The sequence below is a fragment of the Carassius auratus genome, unplaced genomic scaffold (assembly GCF_003368295.1).
Source record: "Carassius auratus strain Wakin unplaced genomic scaffold, ASM336829v1 scaf_tig00035131, whole genome shotgun sequence".
NCBI classification, from domain to species: Eukaryota; Metazoa; Chordata; class Actinopteri; order Cypriniformes; family Cyprinidae; genus Carassius; species Carassius auratus.
In genome coordinates this window covers 105,614-129,405 of record NW_020526206.1, presented here as the reverse complement: position 1 = coordinate 129,405, position 23,792 = coordinate 105,614, and the positions used below count along the sequence as shown (strand labels likewise).

The window sequence follows — 23,792 nt, the reverse complement described above, 5'->3', positions numbered from 1 at the left end:
GATGGTTTTTTCCTCACGGTAATGTCACAGCTTCAAAACGCTCTCAACGCAAAAGCCTACTCGCGCTCGTGATTCTTTAGCTCCGCCCACACGTCACGCCTCCAGCCGCTCGTGTTTTTCCGGGAAAAATCGGTACAGACTATCTTTCTCTTATGAATATAATAAAACTAAAGACTTTTTGGAGTTATGAAGGATGCAGTACTACTCTATAGATACTCAAGATTAACAGGATATTGAGTGAAAACGAGCATTTCACCCCCCCTTTAAGGTGGAAAGGAACAAAATGTCTGTTGTTAGTTTTAGATGTAGAAGGGGGTAGAAGAATATTGCCGTTTTTGACACTTTTATTTAATACTGAAGTATGCAAGCAATGTGAAAATGCCAATGAAATGCTTCAAAACAGTATCAGAATAACAGAATGACTTTTTGTAAATGTTTTGACCTTTTTTCATTTTGTCAGCAAAGCAATTCTTATTGAAAAGCTTAAGGTACTCGAAGTAAATACAGAAACTATAACGGAAGCATTAATGTTGTTGGCACTCATCTGTATGCACTGAAATCAATCACATAATGGCACAGTTTGGATTATTTTTCAGTTTTTCAACTTCTTGTTGGAGCTCTTTCATTTTTTCTCGTTTCTGCTCGTTCAGGTGCTGAAAGAGTTTTTCCATTAATTCTTGTTGTTTCTGACGTTCTTCCAGTATCTTTTGGAGCTCCTGAACGTGTTGCTCTTTTCTCTCTCTTAAATCATGCAGTTCTTCTGCTTGTTTTCTGGCTTCATCTTCATGTTTCCTCTTTATCTGTTTTATTTCTGCATCAAAATTCTGTTTCATTTCATCTCTTTCTTTCTTTTCTCTTTCTTTTCTCTCTCTTTCTCTTCTCTTCATCTCTTCTTCTTGTTCTTGTTTCAGATCTTCAATCATTTTTTTCCATCTCTTTCTCTCTTCTTCTTGTCTCTCATCATCTTCTCGTTTCACTCTCTCCCACTCCTCTCTTCTCTTTCGCTCTAGTTGTTCATAATGTTTATTCATTTCAGTTTTCTTTTCTTTATATTCTTTCTCTTTATCTTCTCTTTCTCTTTTTTCTTTCTGTCTCTCTTTCTCTATCATCTTTCTTTCTTCTCTCTCTTTTTCAAATTTCTTTCTCATTGTCTCCAGTTCTTCTTGTTTTTCTCTCAGTTGTTCCTCATGTTTCTCTTTTCTCTTTCTTTCCTCTTCCTCTCGTTCTCTCATCTGTCTTTCCTTTTCATCCTCCCATTCTCTCTGCTGTCGTTTAATTTCTTCTTGAGTCTCTTTTCTGTCATTTTCAGCCTCTTTTATTTTTCTCACCCATTCTTGTCTCTCTTTCTCTTCTTCTTCTTTTTTCCTTTTTTCCTCTAAATCTCTCTTTTTCATTACTTTTTCTTCTTTCATCTTTAACTCTGTTATAACACGTTCTTGTTCTTTTTTCATTTTTTCTTGATCTCGTCTGTATCTCTCTTCTCTCGTTCTATCTTCTACTTCTCTTTCTTTTTGCTGTTTTTCATACTGTGATCTCTGGTTTTCAATCTCTCTCTTCATTTCTACAATTTTTTTTATATATTCAGCTCTTCGCTGTTTTTCTTCTTCTGATCGTTTCTGGTTTTCCTTCTCTTTTTTCATTTGTTCAATTTTTTCTTTTTCTTCAGACTCTTTTCTGAGTTGTTCCTCTTTTTCTCTGAATTTATTCTCCATCTTCATTCTCTCCTCATCTGCTCTTTGTTTCTCTTCCTCGAGTCTCTTCATCATGTTTTTCATGCCCAGCTCATATTTGGCTTCTAATTCTTCTCTTTGAATCTGAACTTCTCTTTCTCTCTCTTTTAGTATTCCCTCCATTCTCTTCTTAATGGACATCTCTGCCTCCTCAAACATGCTGTTAGTGAAGTATCGACCCTGATTACTGTTCTTCACCTCTTCTATCATGTTTAACAGTCGGGTCACTTGAGTTTTGTCTTGTTTTTCTCTGTTATTGAAAGACAGGAATCTGTTTCCACAATCACTGATCAGTTTCTTCAGTTCTGCATTTGTACTTCTCTTCACATAATCCTCTACAGATTCACCCTCAAGATCGTCTCCTCTTGTGAACAGAACGATGCTGAACTGAGCAGATTTTGGACCAAAGATCTTTATTATCTGATCCACAGTGTCTGCTTCTACCTGTATAAATCTTCCCACACTCAACACAATGACAAACACATGAGGTCCAGGAGATGAGAGTGAAACACATTTCACTATTTCATCCACCGCTAGTTCATTTGAAAGTGATTTGTCAAAGAGTCCTGGAGTATCAACCACAGCTACTGATCGACCGTCAACTTCACCAACTCCCTTCTTACAGTCAGTCGTCACTGAATCTGTGCTCGCTTTACTCTCAAACTCATTTCTTCCCAGAATAGTGTTTCCTGTTGCACTCTTTCCATTTCCTGTTCTCCCAATCAGCACAATCCTCAAACTCTCCTGATCATCTGAACATTCAGCACCTGAAAATAATGCATGTACACATGTGTTAATATCATGTGGTTAAAGGCACAAGCTTCACATTCAAGTGTTAAAATTGGAGATTACACTGTAAAAAGTAAAACATTGCTGTATTTCATGATATATATTTTTTTCCTTCCAATAGCCTAAAATTATTAGATTGTTAGGTAAAATTACATTTTGTAATTTGTATGTGTCTTTCAATCCATTTTCTAAGACTGATACAATATAAAATTATAACATAACAATGAAATTCAAATTATACATTCAATCAAACGACTTTTATTAGATTATGCATGGTTTGCGTATGCTCACAGATGAAAACTCGAGAGAAAGTTCTGGAAGAGACCGAACGGAGCAGAAGTCGGAGGAGGCTTGTTATCTTATTACAGTTAAAATCCTCCATTCAATCTATTTTAACTTCCAACCTTTTCGGGGAGAAATGTTATAGCACGTGCATCTGCCAATAATTATATTTTTTATGTTAATTAATGCATTTTGTTCAGGTCGTGGACATCAAGAAAAGGAGGGAATCCGTTCTTAAATGTTTAATCATCTACATTGGTGAATTTGTTCACCATTTCATCAAGGAAATTCAGGTACGTACATTGCTCAGCCATCCACGCATACATACTCGTAGGGCTAAAAAAATTAGAATGGCGTTACAAACTAAGTTACAAAAAAAGTGCAACTCATGCATTATATGTATTCATTATATACATTACACAAAGTGAAATATTTCACGCAATTATTTGTGCTACTTCTGTTGATTGCAGCTTATAGCTATGTTCACGTATATGCACTAAATACATGGTTGAGTATTTTGGCCTCCTTTGCAGATTTTCTGAGATACTGAATTTGGGGTTTTGAGTGTCTGTAAGCCACAACCATCAAAATTTACACAAATATTTACTTGAAATATTTCACTTTGTGTAATGGATCAATGTAATATACAAGTTTTCACTTTTTACCTTGAATTATTGAAATGTATTAACTTTTTGACTATATTCACATTTTTTATCCCACACACACAGAAAGAGAGAGTTTAAGACACACACGCGTCAGTCAGCATGTCACAAAGTTGATTCATGACAATTATGTTTCAGGGAGGACATTGGTATTTGGCTACATGCTTGGTTCAGAACGAGCTGTGCAAGCAGTAGTCTCTCATACACAAGCAGACACACACACAACTGGTGTCTCACACATACACATGCAACGAGCAGGTGTGTCATACATTTGAAAACAGATATTGACATACACTTCAGAATAGACAAACTTTTTTCCTTTACTGTCGAACATTAAATTCGACAGTAAGCTTCTGCTGTTTTAGGTCAGACTATCGTTTGAAATATTCACTATCCTTGGCTGCAATTTAATTCAAAGTTTTGCCTCTACTGTTTTGATTAACTTTCTTTTCATCATCTAGTCTGTGAAATTATAGCTGGCTAGCAATGGAACTTGTCTCTCACACAATCAACTGGGTCTGGTCGGCACTCTTTATTCATTACTATGTATTGTCTCACCAGGATATGCCAGGTGATGGACTGGAGCAAACAATGGCCGTCTTAATCAGTGAGACAGACACCAGGGTTCTCATTGAGTCCATAGAGCCCCCTTCCTCAAATCTTGCCCTGGACGTCCAATGCACTGCAGAGTTTGGCTCCAACCCTGATCAAAACCACCTGCCTGTGATTTTCTAATGATCCCAAAGACATTGATTAGCATGCTCAGGTGTGTTTGATTAAGGTTAGAGCCAAACTCGGCAGGAAAGTGGATCTAGAGGTCCAGATTTGAGGATCCCTGCCATAGAGTAACGTGCCCTCAACTGCAGCTGCTGTAGCAATGCTATTTGGACTGACATATGTGCTAAACCTTGAGTATCCAAAAGAACTGAAATTCACTTGAGTTTTTTTTTCAGAAAGTTTTAATGGAACTTGACACAAGAAAAATGACCCCGAAAATATGACGCCTCTGCACTCTGCTGCATAGTCAATGACTGACTGACAACCTTCATTTCAATGCTTTGATGAACACAGGATGGCAGTAATGCTTTCACCCCAGTCTCCACTACATCATATTAGTAGTTAAGTAGTTGTTTGTTGTTTATTGGATGTGGCAATATCTATGTTTTGTATTTGATTTACATTTATTTCTTCTGCCAAAAATGTGAATTCCTGAAGCAGAGAAGCAGTCCAGTTGTTTTTAGGTATTTGTTCTTATTTTTTATTCTTTGTCTTATTTGTTCTTGTATAATTTATTTATATTCACATTTAATTACTGCTATATATTAAATTCAACTTGAAATGAACTGATCACTTGATCTCTCTCAGAATTACATTTGTATTTGTAAAACAATGTTTGTTTTGCCCCCCCAAAAAGTATAATCTTAAAAACCGTGATTTTCATACAAATTTTAATAAATCTTTAAAATAAAGTTTGATCTGACTCATTTAATATATTGAGAGAATTAAGAATTTTTAGATTATGCCCATTCTGAAGCCTTTTATATTACTTGAAATGAATACATATTTCAGTTTGAAGTCTCTTTTTTTTAAGCCAATTTAAAATATTGATTTACACCAAATTCAGAAAAGAGTTTGCAGGAAATCAAGTCTGTTAAAAAACATTTTGTTTTAATTTAAGCCAATTAAAAATATTGATTTACACCAAATTCAGAAAAGAATTCGCATGAAATGCAGAAAATTAGTTTGAACTGAATGTGCTGGAGCCATCTCATTGTAATTTGTGTTTGTGACACTAGAGGGCATATGAGTATTTTTGAGTACATTTAAAGGGATAGACATCAGAGGGTCAGTTAGAATATTTTGAAGCATTGACAATACATTTTGGTCCAAAAATAGCAAAAACTACGACTTTATTCAGCATTGTCTTCTCTTCCGTGCCTGTTGTGAGAGAGTTCAAATCAAAGCAGTTTGTCATTATCGTGAACAAGTCATTATCTGGCTTTTCGGCTTTGAAAAGGAAAGAATTAGAAGAGCAAAGCGCCATTTCGATGAATTATATGAATTATAACTTCCGGCTTTGCTACCGTTCGGACGTTCTAGCTTACTGCTCTGCGCTTTGCTTCTTATTTTCTACTTTTCTCTGATTTTTCTAAGATTTTTACTTCAGCAGATCAGCACAGTGCTCAAACAACAGATTTTTGGCACAAACGCTAAAACTAAAAACATTGGGACTGGAATAATACTACAAAAAGAAGACTTTGTCTCCCACTGCGAACAGCTAACATTCAGGAGACAGGAAAACAACTGCCTACATTCAAACAGAAGAGAGAGAAAATGCCTCCTGTTGGATCTACTTGTTGCATGAACTGCTGCAAACTTCTACAAAGGATTGTGATTCTTGAAACAAAGTTACTTTCTGGACTTCCAAAACAGACGGAACACTTAGCAGACAGTCGTCATGGACCCCCTCAGCATACAGCCGGTGAGTCCCATGAATCTCCTGAATCTCAACAGTTTATACCAAGTGTAGAGGAACAAGCCGAAACTGATCGCCACACTAATCGATGGCACAAACAGGGAGCAAGACCCAAAGGAACACAAGACATCAGATTGTCACGAGTTTCTCGTATTGCTGCCATAGCTTCCTCTACGCCAGATTCGACTATGACAAGGCTTGTGAATACTGGCATTCAACCACCCCCTATACATCTGGAGAACAGATTTGAAGCATTAATGAACGTGGGTGAGGAATCCCCAAATGTATTTAAACATGGATCTGATCAGCCAGCAGTTAACACCGCTACTAACAGGCGCTCAAGGATGAGCAGACAGCGGCTTTCAGCTCAGAGCGCAGCCGAGCCAAGGACTCTGATAGTGGGTGACTCTGTTATCAGAAACATCCGTAGCAGGACTACAACAACATGCTGCCTTCCTCAAGCAACAGTCTCTGATGTGAACAAGGAACTTCAGAACATTCTGATGAAGCACAAGACTGCAAAATCAAATCATCATCCATGTGGGGAAGAATGATATTTGGAAAGAGCAGTCAGAACTCCTTAAGAAGGACTTCAGTGAACTCTTTGAAACACTTCGAAGACTCAAAGTTCAGTCGTTCATCAGTGGACCACTCCCAGCAAGGGGAACAAATGTTTTCACGGATGCTTGGGCTGAACACATGGCTACAAAGATCTTGTAATATAAAAGGAGTCAATTTCATCGACAACTTTAATCTTTTCTGGGGCCATAGACAATTGTTTAAACCGGATGGCCTCCACCCAAACAAACTTGGTGCCAGAGTGCTTAAGGACAATATCTACTTTTCCCTCTGTCATCCTTCAGCAGAGTGTGTCAATCCATTCAGCAGACACACACCGGGTCCAAGTCATCATGTGGTTGACATATCCCACAAGGACACTGATAACACCACGCAGCCAAAACAATCACTGCTGATAGACACTATCCCTGCTGAGCCCTGCCTACAGAGTTCCTCACAGACTGACTGTGATGTATCAAAACAGCTACAAGATTCACCACCCAAGTACGACTTTCTGGAAAACAGCCAGGGAAGCGAGGACAACACATCACAGCCACCGGAAACACCAGATACACAGCCCATCTCACCAGACACATTATCCCTCTCTCCAGCATCTCCACTTCTGTGCTTCTCACAGAAAATGGAGGAATTGGTGTATGTTGGGACTAAACTATCTCACTCATTCGCTGCTAGCCCGCAGATATCAACAAAAAAACGGCGGGCCCCCCAACCACCAAAGCCTGTGGGCCCTGTTCCTATGAGAGCTCTCCGACCGCTGCCACAACGCCAGGGCCCAAACCCTCTATCTGCTGAAGGTGAACCAAAAACAACTGATAGCAGCTCTCAGTGATATGTGTCGGGTCCCCGCTATAATAGCAGCAACATTGACAAATGCCTACTGAACAAGCGGGAACCCAGTGTGCCTGTAGCTTTCTCTATTTCAGTTTTATCACGTGATAGAAAGTCTAAGGCCATCTCAAGCTGAAGGGCAAACTCATCTAATCTGCTTCCTATTATGCATCAAACTAAGATTGATGAAAAGACACAAAGCACTGCCATCAAGTTAGCACTTTTAAACATTCGCTCACTAAAAAATAAATAATTTCTAATCAATGACTTTATAACCACAAACAATCTGGATTTTATGTTTCTAAATGAAACATGGCTAGAAGACAGCTGCAGTGCAACAATCCTAAATGAAGCAGCCCCTCCTAACTCCACTTACATGAGTGTTTGCAGGACTGTTAGGAGAGGTGGGGGTGAAGCTGCTATATTTAAAGATGTCTATCAATGCAAGCAAGTGTCATTTGGTCAGTACTTGTCTTTTGAATATCTAGGGATTGTGCTGAAAGGTGCCCCACGCATTCTGTTTATTATTATTTACAGGCCTCCAAAATACTCTCCAGCCTTTGTTGAAGAGGTCACAGAAATGTTATCAATGATTTCCTCAGAGTTTGACTGCTTTGCAATTTTAATATTCACATAGATAATGCAGAAAACAAAACTACAAAAGAAATGATAACGGTTCTAAACACTTTTGACCTGATTCAGCATGTGCATGGACCCACACACAAAGGTGGACACACTCTGGATCTAATCATCAGTAGGGGTCTAAACATTTCATCCATTGTTATTAAGGACATAGCACTATCTGATCACTTCTGTATTTTCTTTGATATATTGATCTCTGCTACCACTGAATCTAGATCTGTCTCCGTCAGAAGGAGATGCATAAACGAGAACACAAGTGTACTATTTATGGAGGCTATATCTTTAACACCAAGCATTTCTGCAGACTCTGTTGATATTCTCCTTGATTCCTTTAACTCAAAAGTTAAGAATGTTATTGATGATATTGCTCCAATAATAGTCAGTAAGAAAACAAACAGACAGAAATCAGTTTGGAGAAGATCAACAGCAGTTCAAACTATGAAAAGACAATGCAGAAAAGCCGAGCGGATGTGGAGAAAGACGAAGCTTGAAATTCACTATAGCATCTATAAAGACATCCTTCATGCTTTTAATGTGAAACTAGCCACAGCTAGACAGAACTTCTTCTCAAACCTTATAAACAGTAACTTAAATAACACTCATACTCTTTTTGCCACTGTTGAGAGACTGACAAACCCCCCAAGTCAGATTCCCAGTGATATGCTCTCAGACAGCAAATGTAATGAGTTTGCTTCTTTCTTTTCTGAGAAGATCATCAATATCAGGAAGGCGATTAGCACATCCTCAAGTAATGCAGAGGTCAGACAGATTCGGCCAAAATATCAAAAAGATACTATGTCTATTTTTGAAACAATTGATAGCAAAATTCTGGAAGACATAGTGCAGCACCTAAAATCGTCAACCTGTTGTCTTGACACACTTCCCACATCTTTTTTCAAAAGTGTGCTTGACTGCTTAAAAGCAGATCTCTTAGAAGTGGTGAATGCTTCACTTCTTTCTGGGACATTTTCAAACTCCCTAAAAACTGCAGTTGTAAAGCCCCTCCTGAAAAAGACCAATCTTGATAACACAATTTTGAGCAATTTTAGACCAATATCTAATCTTCCTTTTATAGGCAAAATTATAGAAAAGGTAGTTTTTAATCAGCTGAACAAATACCTAAACTCAAATGGATACCTAGACAATTTTCAATCTGGTTTCCGACCGCATCACAGCACAGAGACAGCACTCATTAAGATAATAAATGATATTCGCTTAAATTGTGACTCTGGCAAAATATCGGTGCTGGTATTGCTAGATCTCAGTGCTACATTTGACACTGTCGATCATAACATACTACTAGAGAGACTGGAAAACTGGGTTGGGCTTTCTGGGATGGTACTCAAATGGTTCAGATCATACTTAGAAGGGAGAGGCTATTATGTGAGTCTAGGAGAGCATAAGTCTAAGTGGACGTCCATGACATGCGGAGTCCCACAAGGGTCAATTCTTGCACCGCTCTTGTTTAGCCTGTATATGCTTCCACTAAGTCAAATAATGAGAAAGAACCAAATTGCCTATCACAGCTATGCTGATGATACCCAGATTTACCTAGCCTTATCTCCAAATGACTACAGCCCCATTGACTCCCTCTGCCAATGCATTGATGAAATTAATAGTTGGATGTGCCACAACTTTCTTCAGTTAAACAAGGAAAAAACTGAAGTCATTGCATTTGGAAACAAAGATGAAGTGTTCAAGGTGAATGCATACCTTGACTCTAGGGGTCAAACAACTAAAATTCAAGTCAGGAATCTTGGTGTGATTCTGGAGACAGACCTTAGTTTCAGTAGTCATGTCAGAGCAGTAACTAAATCATCATACTATCATTTAAAAAACATTGCAAGAATTAGATGTTTTGTTTCCAGTCAAGACTTGGAGAAACTTGTTCATGCCTTTATCACCAGCAGGGTGGACTATTGTAATGGGCTCCTCACTGGCCTTCCCAAAAAGACCATTAGACAGCTGCAGCTCATCCAGAACGCTGCTGCCAGGATTCTGACTAGAACCAGCAAACTTGAGCATATCACACCAGTCCTCAGGTCCTTACACTGGCTTCCAGTTACATTTAGGATCGATTTTAAAGTACTTTTACTCGTATATAAGTCACTAAATGACCTAGGACCGAAATATATTGCAGATATGTTCACTGAATATAAACCTAACAGAGCACTCAGATCATTAGGATCGAGTCAGTTAGAAATACCAAGGGTTCACACAAAACAAGGGGAGTCCGCCTTTAGTTACTATGCTGCCCACAGTTAGAATCAGCTTCCAGAAGAGATCCGATGTGCTAAAACACTAGTCACATTTAAATCTAGACTCAAAACCCATCTGTTTAGCTGTGCATTTATTGAATGAGCACTGTGCAATGTCCGAACTGATTGCACTATATTTTCACTATTTTTTTTTTTTTTTTTTTATGTAAAATCATTTTCTAACTGTTTTTAAATGTTTTAATCATTTTAAAAGTTTTAAAATTGCTTGTCTTATTTTTGTTATTATTTTTCTTCATGATTATTTTACTTTCTTTTATGTAAAGCACTTTGAATTGCCATTGTGTACGAAATGTGCTATATAAATAAACTTGCCTTGCCTTGCCTATATCAGGATGAACGTTTGGCTGATGCTGAAAGTTACTTAAAGGTAAATGTTTTTAACGCTTGCCTAGACATTATAATTTCCCAGCTGAGTCAGCGATTTTCAGCTTTGCGATCACTTGCAGATTTGTTTAGAGTGATCCAGCCACGTATACTTGCAACTGAGGAGAAGAATGCGATATACGAAGGGGCACAGAGGTTAGTGGAGAGATACAACCAAGACTTGTCTCCAGCCCTTCCACAACAATTGATTGCATTCTGTGCCGCCTTTAAAAGACAAATCTCTGGGATGAAAACAGTTCAAGATCTGGCCAATTGTTGTTTTGATTGTTGAAAACAATTCTATCACATCTAGCTTCAGTGACATGTGCACCGTTTTATTTCTCTTTCTTACCATTAGGGATGTCCAGATCCGAACACGTGATCGGAAATCAGGCCCGATCGCGTGGTTTCAGTCTTGATCGGAATCGGACGTTACCTCCCGATCAGCACTCAGATATATATATATATATATATTCTCATTAATTTTTAACAAATCTTTAGTTATGCGTGGCACAGAGCTAGACCATTTTGACTCCACACAGAAACAGCAAGACATCACTTGACAGCATGACATCACTTTGTTTTGGTGTGAATATAGATTCAAACTCAAAGAGACAAGATAGTCTGCAATAGTCTAGTTTCAAAATGTAATTTATTGAACATCCTGGATCTGTTTTTTTCACTCTTTTTTATTCTTTTTTTATGTATTACAGAAGTATCGGATCGGGACTCGGTATCGGCACATCCCTACTTACCATCCCTGTTACTGTTGCTTCAGCGGAGCGCTCATTTTCAAAAATGAAACTAATAAAAAATTATTTGCGGAGAACCATGTCGCAAAACAGACTATCGAGACCGGCAATTCTTTCCATCGAGAATGCACGAAGCCGTGAATTAAACACCACGTTCATCGTGGATGAACTTGCCGAAAGACAGGCCAAGTGCAACTAAAATGCAACTAAAATGAGTGAGTAGTTTTGTGTTGTAACATTTTTGGCCGCCATGCCAAAATGACTGAGTCGTTTTATGTTTTTACATTTTGGGCCGCCGTGCCAAGATCAGTAGTTTAAAACGTTTTTTTTTTTTTTTTTTTCCACACCTGGCATCCCACTCAAAGTTGTTCTTAAGTTAAGGTTTTTTTTGCATATGGGCCCAGGACTGACTTGCTACGCCACTGTAAATGGCCATAAAAAACAATTGTGCGCACAAAACAAACAAACAAAATCCAATGCATTGGTGGGTTAAAAAAGGGTGTTTGTGAAACTATGAACTGTTTCTTGAAATAATTATTTACCCATGTTTATGATGTCTGAGGTGATGTTTATGTAAATATGCAGTGAGTATTTAAAGGTTTAAAAATGGCAGATGAAAAGGAGTTTCATAGTTCTGAAATCGAGCATGATGAGGCTCAAACTCAGAATGCAGTGGGAGAAATGTTGAATCATCCGTAAGAAAATGAGAGGTTAAGCTTAGTGCAAAGGGTTAATGGCAAAACTAGATATGTTACAAAAACAAAGAAAGTCAAAATTTTACAAAGCATCCCAACTGAAAAAGACTATACAAGGGTTTATGGGTAACAGAGAAAATGAAAATGAGGTCAAAAGTATGTTTGAAAAGTTTACAACACAATGCAAAGAAGCAAAAGAAGCACACAAGTCTCTGATTGTTTTATTGCCTGTTGAAGAGAAAGACAGTCATGAAACCTGGTTTAAAGCAAAATTGTTATGGGTTGCGGAATTCAGCACTGTGGTAAATAAATGGTTGGATAAGCTACAGGAGGAATGTGATCATTCTGCCAGAGAAATTGAACCCAGTGATAGCGTTTCAAATGTAGAAACAAGGGTCAGCAGTCGCACTTCAAGCCACAAAAGTAGCCACCACAGTTCTCGCTCCAGCAAATCCAATGCCTCTGTGCAACTTTCACGCATTCAGCTTGAAGCAAAAAAGGCTGCTCTTGTCACTCAAGCAAAGTCTTTAAAAGCGAAGCATGATATTGAGCAACAGTTGGAAATGTAGGAGAAACGTAAGGAACAAATGGATATCGATGTAAAAATCGCAGCCTTCAAAAATCTTCAGTAGATGGTGGAAGGTTTGGTTTCACACAGAATATGCTTCAAAACATCAATAAAAAAACAGAACTGCTAATACAGCAGCAAAAGTCTCAACACTTGCCACCACGTGAGATTTGAAGGGGATCCATTGCAATTCAGTTTGTTTACCAAAGCTTTTAAACATTGTGTGGAGGAAAAAATAATAACAAGGGTGACTGCTTGTACTTTCTTGAAAGGTAAACAAGAGGGCGCCCAAGAGAAATAGTTCGAAGCTAAATGAATATGGCACCTGAAAGAGGTTATGATACAGCTAAAGCTATGCTTAAACAGCAGTTGTTTCTGCTGCATATATGGAAAAAGTGCTTGGATGGCCTATGATCTGGTACGAAGATATTACAGCTCTTCAAGATTATGCACTTTTTTTATGTGGTTGTTGCAATGAAATGGCAGATCTACAGTACATGCAAGAACTAGACATGCCAACAAATATGAGAGCAGTAATTTTAAAGCTTCCATTTAAACAGAGAAAAATGGAGAACAACTGCTTGTGATATCATGGAACGACAGAAACGAAGAGCCAAATTTAGTGATGTTGTCAACTTCATTGAATACCAAATTAAAATCATTACCGATCCAGTATTTGGGTCCATTCAAAATGTAGAGATAAGAACAATTGGTAAACCCAAAGATGTCTACAAATGGAAATCACAATCCCAGTCAAAGCCTAAGTTGAAAGGGGACAGTTTTGCTACCAGTGTCACCAACATTGACAAAACCCTTGTTGGTGAAATCCAAAAGGCAAATGCTGAACAGTCAATCAGCCGGTTCAAGTGTATCTCCACCACCTGTTTGTTCAGTTTACAAAATCATTCTTTGGAGCAATGTAGAGTTTGAAAAGAAGAAACATAGGGAAAAGATCAACTTTATAAAGGAAAAAGCTGTCTGTTTTGTTTGCTTACATGTTGGACACCTGAGCAAAGAGTGTAAAAGGTGCTTGACTTGCAAAGTGTGCAACCAAAAACACCCCAGTGTTCTTCACATTCATTTTAAAGAGTTCAAAGTTAATAAAGCTGTCAACACAACCAATGAGCAGTATGTAGGACCAACTATCAACAACACGCTTGTATCTGCCCAAACATGTGGTCATATAGGGGCCGGGGGTAGCAGTGGTATATTACCTATCCTTCCAGTCCAAGTAAAGTCTGCAATGGGCAATGCAACCTATGCATTTTTGGACACAGGCAGTACCTCTACTTTCTGTTCTGAAAGTTTGATGAAGAAGCTTCACCTGAATGGACAAAAGACAAAAATTTGCTTGCTTACAATGAGTCCCAAAACAACGGTCTCAAGCTATGTGGTAAACAACTTGGAGATTTCAAGTCTTTCTGGAAAAGATTTTTATGGGTTACCAGAAGTTTACACACAGAAGCAAATGCCTGTAAACCAAGCTAACATGGTCAGTCAGGAAGACCTAGCTAAATGGCCATATCTTGATGGTATTCACATTCCACAGATTCAAGCTGAAGTAGAGTTGTTGATAGGTACCAATGCCTCCAAATTACTTGAGCCGTGGGAAGCAGTAAATAGTCAGGGAGCTGGTCCCTATGCCATACGAACCCTATTGGAGTGGGTCGTTAATGGTTCTCTTTAGAAAATATTGCTAAAGTAAATAGGATCTCTGTTGAAACCTTGGAGTTGTTATTGGAAAAGCAATACCACCATGATTTCAATGAGAAGGTGTCAGAGGACAAAGAGGAAATGTCGAGAGGATGCAAAATTCATAGAAATCATGGAGATTTCTGTGATCTTTAAAGATGGACATTACAGTGTAAAGCTGCCTTTCAAAAACAAAGATATTGTTGTGTCCATCTTAACATTGTCAAACAGCGTCTTGTTGGGATAAAGAGAAAGTTTGAAAGGAATTTAAAGTTTCAACAAGAATATGCAGACTTTCTCAACAATATGATTATCCAAGGCTATGCTGAGAAAGTGCCAGAACATCAGTTGGATCGATGTGAAGGTAAGGTTTGGTACATTCCACATCATGGTGCACCCTCATAAAGGCAAATTACAAGTAGTATTTGATTGTGGAGCAAAATACCAAGGCACATCATTAAACAGTCAACTTCTACAGGGCCCAAACCTGACAAGCTCTTTAATGGGCGATCTTCTGAGGTTCAGACAAGAATGTGTTGCTTTCATGACTGACATCAGAGCAATGTTTTACCAGGTCAGAGTGGCAGAGGAAGACAAAGACTTTCTTCGTTTCCTATGGTGGCCAGGCGGAGATGTAACACAAGATGTTGTTGTCTTCAGAATGACTGTTCATTTATTTGGAGCAGTTTCATCCCCAAGTTGTGCATGTTTCGCTCTGAGGAGAACTGCAAAAGACAATCAGCACTGCTTTAATGAAGAGGTAATTGAAACTGTGCATTTAAACTTCTACATGGATGATTGCCTAAAAAGCTTACCTACAGAGTATGAGGCAATTCAGATGGCCAAAGACCTGACCACACTTTGTCACAAAGGAGGCTTCTATCTAACTCAGTGGGTCAGTAACAGCCGTGAGGTCTTGCAGTGCACTGCAGAACAGGACGGATCCAAGAACCTTAATGAACTCAACTTGGATCGAGACCAACTACCAGTGGAAAGGGCCTTAGGACTCAGACTGACACCTTTAATTAAAAAAATGTTTGCAAAGAAAGAATGCCAACTAGACGTGGCATATTGTCAGTGATTAGTTCAGTGTATGATCCTTTAGGATATCTTGCACCACTGACACTTCCAGTCAAACTTATCCTCCAGGAGTTGTGCAGAACAAACCATAACTGGGATGATGAGTTCTTGAACAAAGGTGGGTTAAGTGGATTGCTGACTTGGATCAGTTAAGTACTTTTAATGTTGAAAGATGTCTGAAGCCAGGGGATTTTGGACAAACGGTTAGTTCCCAACTACACCATTTTTCAGATGCCACTGGAAGTGGATATGGATCTGTGACCTACTTGAGGCTACAGAATTGTAACAATGTTGTTCACATTTCCTTTCTGCTTGGCAAAGCCAGAGTGGCACCTCTAAAACCAGTTACCATTCCTCCTTTAGAGTTGACGGCTGCAATCCTAGCAATTCACATTGACAAAATGCTCAGAGAACAAATTCAGCTTCAACCGGAAAATTCTTGTTTATGGACTGATAGCACCTCTGTCCTGAAGTACATAAGGAATGAAAACAAGAGATTCCGTAGCTTTGTGGTGAATAGGATCTCTGCGATCAGAGAAGCTTCAGATGTGACACAGTGGAGGTATATTCATACTTCACAAAACCCTGCAGGTGATGCATCCAGGGGAATGGCTGTACAGCAGCTCATAACCAACAAAAGATGGTTAAATGGACCAGAGTTTTTAAGAGAACCAGTTCTTAAGTGGTCAAATAAAAACATTGAATCATACATTGTTGATGATGATACAGGACTCAAGAAAGAGCTCTCAACAAATGTTCTAAGTGTTGAGGACACCACATACCACCTTACATGGTATATTAATAATGCCCTATTCCCCTAAACGTGTGTACTTGCTGATTTATGCTCATGACAGAACTGACAGATGCACTTCCACTTAAGATTTACTTTAGCTATTTAATTTAATTTATTTTTCATTACAATTTATTCACTTTAAATAAATTATAATATAAAAGTATAGGATTACAATGAATTGAAGTTGCTCAACACCACAGGAACAGTAAAAAAAAAAAAAAGTCTAAACACACAACTCCAGAGGTTCACGGAACGAGAAGGGGAGAAAGGATGGTGAACTTGCATGTTAGTAAAGTCAGGCGCATGAAAAAAAAAAGTTTGAAACAGGACACACCTTCTCTTTTTTAATTGATGATGGCGGTGCCTCGCTTTCTCCATATTTCAAATTGGAAAGCGTGCATCTAAAAGTTCCTTGTCTGGTATGCACGTGCGTGCGCTGTCATGACAACAACGAAAAAGTTGACAACAACCTAGTCAGCAGTTCAACTGAGGAGTGGGTGTGGCAACAGTAGCGTGCTGAACTGTCAAGTAATGTTCGTTTGGCTGCCTGGGGCTCGAGGATATAGAGCAACCGACTTTTTTGGAGCAAGCATTGATATGCGTGACACAGTCTCAATTTGTGGGACGCATGAATTGGGCTTCAAACGCTGTGCGCGCACGCGCTACGCGGGACGGGTGGTCACCCTAAATGCAACCCATAAGCTGATCAATTACTTTTCTGATTGGAAAATACTCAAGACAGCAGTTGCATGGATCCTGAAAGTAAAGAAAGTTCTACATGAATTAAGTCGCCAAAGAAAACAATTGATCACTTTAAATAATTCCAATGACTTGGAACAAAGGTTGCAACAAACCAAAGCTTTGTTTGTTGGACATTGCTTGTCTTCAGATGACCTTTGCCAGGCGGAAAATGCTATTATTCAGTTCTGTCAATGGGAAAAGTTTAGCATGGAGATTTCATCACTGAAATCTGGAAGATCTGGAATCAGAAAAGACAGTTCTATTCACAAATTAAGTCCAATTCTACAAGATGGATTTCTGAGAATCGGTGGGAGGTTATGCAAAACTGCTATGCCTGAAGAAAGGAAACATCCTGTTATTTTAGATAAATATCAGCATATTTCCAAACTGATTCTTAGGCATATTCATGTGCAAAGTGGCCATAGTGGGAGAAAGTACATGCTCTATAAATTAAGAGAGAAATATTGGATTACCCACGCCAATGCAACAGCCAGAAAAAATATTTCAAGCTGTACCTTCTGCAAACCACACAAAGGTAAGCTAGGAGAGCAAAAAATGGCTGACTTCCCGCAGAAAGAGTAACTGCAGATCTACCTCCATTTTCTAATGTAGGAGTATATTATTTTGGCCCAATTGATGTAAAAAGAGGTCGCACTTGTGTGAAATGCTATGGCGTAATCTTTACATGCATGGCCAGTAGGTCAGTCCAATTAGAGAAGGCTTACTCGTTGGACACTGATTCTTGCATAAATGCTTTGAGACGATTCATATGCAGAAGAGGACATGTAAGTCATTTGAGGTCCGACTTTAAAAAAAAAAAAAAAAAAAAAAAAAAAAAAGAAATAAAAGGTAATTCACTTATGTAAAATGAACTGTTGACTGGCTCCTTATGTAAATATATGATTTTAATTGTTTATGCCCTACATCATTAACAATTAGTGGCAGGTATGTTGGAGCCATTTCATTGTAATTTGTGTTTGTGACACTAGAGGGCATATGAGTATTTTTGAGTAAATTTAAGCCAATCGCTGATGAATTACAGGTGCGCAATGGAAGGTCAAACAAATTTTTTGACCGTGCTGTGATGAAGGTAGAGGAAACTGTGATCGTACCTCTTAACAGTTTGTTTAAATGAAATATTTGTTTATTAATGAAGAAACGAAGTTACGTTTAAGTTATATTTTTCCTTTGTTTTATTTTGATATTTGCAATGCAAGATGGACAATAAATGGATTGGCATATCTGACTTTATTTTGGACAATGACTTGATTTATTCAAGGTAAAGCACGCGTCAGAAACAGACTTCTAAATTCCATCTGCATCCCTACAGAATGGTTTCTGAACATTAGGTCAATGTAAAACCTTTATTGTGAATGGTTACTTCAATTTTAAGTTAATCCAATGTTTCACTTTTTACAGTGTAAAGGGACAAAAAAAATTGCTGTTAATTTATTCACCCTCAGGCCATCCGAAATTTAGGTGACTTTATTTTTCTTTAGCACAAATGTTTTTAGGTGAAACCATTGTCCTTGGTGATTCATCAACTGCATATTTAGTGTTTTATTGTTCATCAAAAATGTACTTACCTGGGCTTATCCTCAATACAGGAACAATTTTTTAAAATATTATGTTTCCATTTGCAATCCCATTCGAGAGACTTTTTAAAGATTTCTGACATGTGATCCAGATCAATTCTAGCTCTAAGCCCTCAGTCTCACTGAGGCTTGTTGTTGTGCCCCTGCTTCCTCCATCTCTCTCAGTTCTAGGTCTGAGTATTCTGGTTTGAACAAGAATGGTTGTGCATAAGATTTCATGTTATTCTCTTTCACATTAAAATCATCAGCCATTGTAACTTTTATGTTGTGAGCTTTAGACGCTGGAACTGCTGATGAAGGTCTGCACACACCTCATTTTTCATTGTAAACAAACAGCATCAGTATTCATGCGAGTATGTGCCCGCACATACACAGAACTAGGTAGATTACTTAACAAAATTTTATTAATTACTGATTTCACATTACATGTTGAGAAATGTACGTAGTTAGTAACATAATCTAGGTTACTCGTTTAGAAAATGTTTTCTGACATTTTTTTTAAATTACTTTTAGATTATATTTTATCTAACTTGTGTTACACTTGCCATTAAACGTACCATATGGATATAAGAATCAAATAGAAAGAAAATATATTCCTTTTTCTTTTTTACATTAACATCATAAAATGCATTACACATTACATTACACCGGGGTTTCCCAAACTGTACTTAATGTAAGAACTGCAGTGGGTTTGTGAGTTAATAAACCCTGGTAATAAATTAAATCATAAAAATGTAAAATAAATTATTATTATTAAATAAGTAATTTCAACACTAAAAATAGATATATTCAATTTGATTATCTGAATATCAATGTGACCATTAAGCAACATCGAACAGATCTTTCAAGTAAATATCATGTCAAATAGGTTTGGCTGACAAAAACATTGGTGAATCCTTGCATTACATGAAAAAACATTATTAAACATATAAAACATAAATTACATTGGATGCCCAAGTCTTCCAGGTTTTGATATTTTTTGTTCAGACTTCCAGAATCAACAGTTACTGAAGGATGTGATGAAGAAAGTGTTTCACAGCTAAACAGTGTTTAGTGTTTAGTAACTTGCATAAGTATGTGTTTCATACGTTGTTTAATTGCTTGAGAGGTGCTTTTTTTTTTTTTCATTCTGAAGTATGTTTGCAAATGTATTTACATAACACTTACATGGCCATTCTATGTTGTGAACACAGTCAAAGCTAAATGGGTGCAGATACATTTTTAGCAGGGATATGCCGGTATCAAATTTTCATGTTGCGATTAATTGCTAATGCTTTTATCATGGTATACGGTATTATCGTGGTATTGAAATTGAGTTAAAAAAGTTGTCATGACTTTTTTTAGTCATGACATTTTGGACCCGACCCCGACAAATTGAGCCCGACAAGTACATTTTGATTGACAGCTTTTTAAAACCCTTAACCGGTTTACAGCCCGACATTATTCAAATGTGCGCGCGCACACAGCTCTTTTGCCTTTTGTCAAGAATGAGTCATTTATACTGTACATGTTTTAACATAATTTATTCATGACTAATGTAGGCTTATAGGCCACTTGGAAGTTGGAACAAAGAAATAAAATAAGTCTTCTGTAACATTGTAACATCTCAGAACTCTAAACAGCCCTAGGCTCATTTAGCCTATAAATAGGCCAACACACCAATAAAAAAAAAAAGAGTATTTCTTACTAAATTAAATTACGATAAATTCTAAATTAAGATATTAAGGTTTTTGCCAGTAATGAAATTAAGATAAAGGCTCCTCTGGATTTGCTTCACCACTAGCAGCTGACATTTAATAAAAGAATAATGCCAACATTAGCCTATGTACTCTGTCTACATTATGCATTTAAGACTCAATTAATATTTAGTTATCATTTGAAAAACTTTACTCACAGAGATTAGGCTATGCCTACATGTTTATGTGGAGGAAAATGATTGAATCCACTGTATTCCTGCGCTCGCTGATGGTGTATCCAGCAATATAACCCACTGGCTCATTATTCTCATAAACACAGTCAAAACTTTTCCACAGCTCAGACTTTGCTTTAGTTGCTGGTTCAACCAAAATATAATTGCCAGAGGCAAGCCTCCGTTTCACCTACTCAGCATCCATTTTTGCTTCTTTCGACATGACGTGACATTCAGCCAAGTATGGTGACCCATACTCAGAATTCGTCCTCTGCATTTAACCCATACAAAGTGCACACAGCAGTGAACACACACACACTCACCTGGAGCAGTGGTCATCATTTATGCTGCGGCGCCTGGGGAGCAGTTGGGGTTCAGTGCCTTGCTCAAGGGCACCTAAGTCATGATAATGCTGGCCCGAGATTCAAACCCACAACCCTAGGGTTAGGAGTCAAACTCTCGAACCACTAGGCCACGACTTCCCGAAAAAAACAAACCTGCAATGACTGGGACCCGAACTCGAGTCTCGTCATTCCAAAGACCATCAGTCTACCACTGAACCATCTGTACTTTCTTGCACTAATTGAAACATATCACATGACCGCTCATTTACCTTGCAAAGCAGGGTGTAAGCCTGAGCCCGGCCTGAGCCCGTGTAAAATTTTATAAATTAAAACCGAACCCGTTGTGCATTTTGACCAGTTGATGGGAAAATTATTAAAATACATTCCAAATTCTGAATAATTTGTAATATATACTTATTCACGGTATTTAGAAGTGCCCAGGATAACAATAAATATCGTCCATATTTATTATCATGATATATTGCATTACCAAATACTGGCACATGTCTAATTTTTAGAAAGGAAATTTTTAAAGAGAGGAAAAAAATTGTCATTATTTAATGACATTTGTGAATATGTAATCATATGATAAATAAAAAAGTAGATGTTATCTCATTATGAGCATTATAAAATGTTAAATGCTCTAAATACAAGAACTTGATTTTTGGAATTTGATTACTCCAGATTACACGTAATCATTTACTACCCAGCTCTGTGCATACATCATTAAGCAACAGAAAGTTCATGCACAGACAGATTGTTTCAGTTCAGTGTATCAGGAACCATTGGTATTGATTTGGTCCTGTCTGTATGTCCTCTCTCTCTCTCTCTCTCTCTCTGCATGATGGGATAAGTTTGAGAGTGGTGGTGGGTGAGACCTGAGCAGTGTGAATACACTTATTTTCTAAAACTTTAAAAAGAAAAAAGATGCTGCAGCCAATGAGCAGCCGGCGGTGGCTGGTTGCAGGACGACTCAACCTCCGCAGACAGTTTTTAATGTTTATCAAACAATAACTACTTAAGATTTTGCTTTTGTATAATTTTCGGGACAATTAGGGCCAGATTCGGGATTCGGGACAACAGTTTAGATTTCTACCCTACCTGAAAGAGCTACTGCATTACTTCATTAGCTTGCGTCTGACCTATAGCGATATCATTCAGGCTTGGTGGGGTGTCGGCTAGCGAGTCATCTGATTCTGACCATGTTCTTTTAGTAATCAGAGTCTGAAGCCAGGAGAGCATATTAAGCGTTGTTCACTGTATTGGCAATTTTATCGAGCCGAGTATATGCGCGTTTCACACACCCTCTCCGGCCACGTTGAGTTGTTACTGACAGCGGCGAAAGCGACGCATGCGCTTTTAACTTGTGAAATTCAAGGGTGTATGGGTAATGTAGTCTTTGCTCTCGGTGGGACGAATTAGGAAGCTTGCATTGTGAAGGGCGCTCTGAAAAGTTTCTCATGGCTCTAAAAATTTAAATCTCTATTAAAACAGATGTCCAAATGAACGTACCGGTACGCTAAAAGCAGGTTCTGGGCACACGGAGAGGTGGCGGTACACTCAAGAACTATTTTTGGAAGTGGCGGTACTGAGTACCGGTGCGTACCGTCCCACTTAAAGCACTTAGAATCATTGATTGTTGTATTTGTCCTGTGGGATTTTCCGATCACCACCTGGTGTTTATTTCAATTAATATGGTACACTCACCAAGAAAATCCTCATATTGGCATTTCAATGCTAAATTATTGCAAGATGTATCTTTTTGCAAACATTTTGTAAATGGAGAACCAAAAAGGCAGATTTTGAAAATTTAAAGCAGTGGTGGGAAGTTGGCAAAATTCATATTAGAACATATTGTCCACAATATACTGCATATTCATTCCATTGTCATAGAAAGAGAAACAGTTCAAAGACTTGAAAAAGACATAGATTCTATAGAAACTGCTGCATTACAAAGAAATGATCAAACTATGATGGGAAAATAACCAACAATATTACAGAAATGCGTTGTCATGCTGTTGATTTTTATTCTTGTCTATATAAGGCTGATGAATGTGATTCTGATTGTGCTGCACAGCTGTGTCAAGATCTGCCAAAAATAGACTGTAAATCAAAGACTGCTTTGGAAAATAAAATTTATTTTCATGAACTCAGTGATGCTGTTGGACAGTTAAAACCTTGTCGTTCTCCTGGCATTGATGGACTGACTTCTGAATTTTATAAACATTTTTGGAAATGCATTGGTATGGACCTCTTTGGAGTATTTTGTTAAAGTTACAAAGATGGATTATTACCAACTTCATGTCAATGTGCTGTATTGTCTCTTTTACCAAAAAAGGGAGACTTAACTCTCCTAAAAAACTAGAGACCTGTCGCCTTGTTTACAACAGAATACAAACTTCTATCTTAATGTATTGATAACAGACTTAAGAAGTATCTACATTTCATAATCCACTAAGACCAAACCTACTGTATCCCAAACCGATCAATAATGGACAATATTTTCTTGATGAGCGATGTCTTGGATATTTGTAAAACATATAATGAAGAGATTGGAGTATTAACATTAGATCAAGAAAAAGCATTTGATCGTGTAGACCATAACTACCTCTTTAATTTACTTGAAAGTTTTGGTTTTGGTAAAAAAATTATAAAATGGATACAACTTTTATATAATGGAGCTTCTTGTATGGTTAAGCTGGGTGGTGGCTTAAGCAGGCCCATTTCAGTTTCAAGAGGTATCAGAGAAGGCTGTGCCTTAACAGGTCAATTGTACAGTATTGCAATTGAACCTTTTCTCCTTCATATACGAAAAGCTTTAACTGGCTTTTCAATACCCACTATGCCTCAGGTTTCAAGCATTACGGTTACTGCTTATGCTGATGATGTCACAATTTTTGTCAATGATCAAATTGTTATTGATGTTTTAATTAAGACAATTGACATGTATGAAAAGACGTCATCGGCCATAGTAAACTGGGAAAAGACTGAAG

The 23,792-nt window shown here is 37.8% G+C and overlaps 1 protein-coding gene across 2 annotated transcripts in view; it reads right to left on the bottom strand.

Annotated features, from left to right (window-relative positions):
- Positions 1–200: 200 nt before the first annotated feature.
- Positions 201–23,792, bottom strand: part of LOC113081866 (GTPase IMAP family member 8-like) — a 33,239-nt gene continuing 9,647 nt past the window's right edge. For both annotated transcript variants that reach the window (XM_026253769.1, XM_026253770.1), the window contains one exon: positions 201–2,497. In XM_026253769.1, the coding sequence (XP_026109554.1) occupies positions 564–2,497 (1,934 nt within the window). In that variant the 3' untranslated portion in view covers positions 201–563. The remainder of the gene's footprint in view (positions 2,498–23,792) is intronic.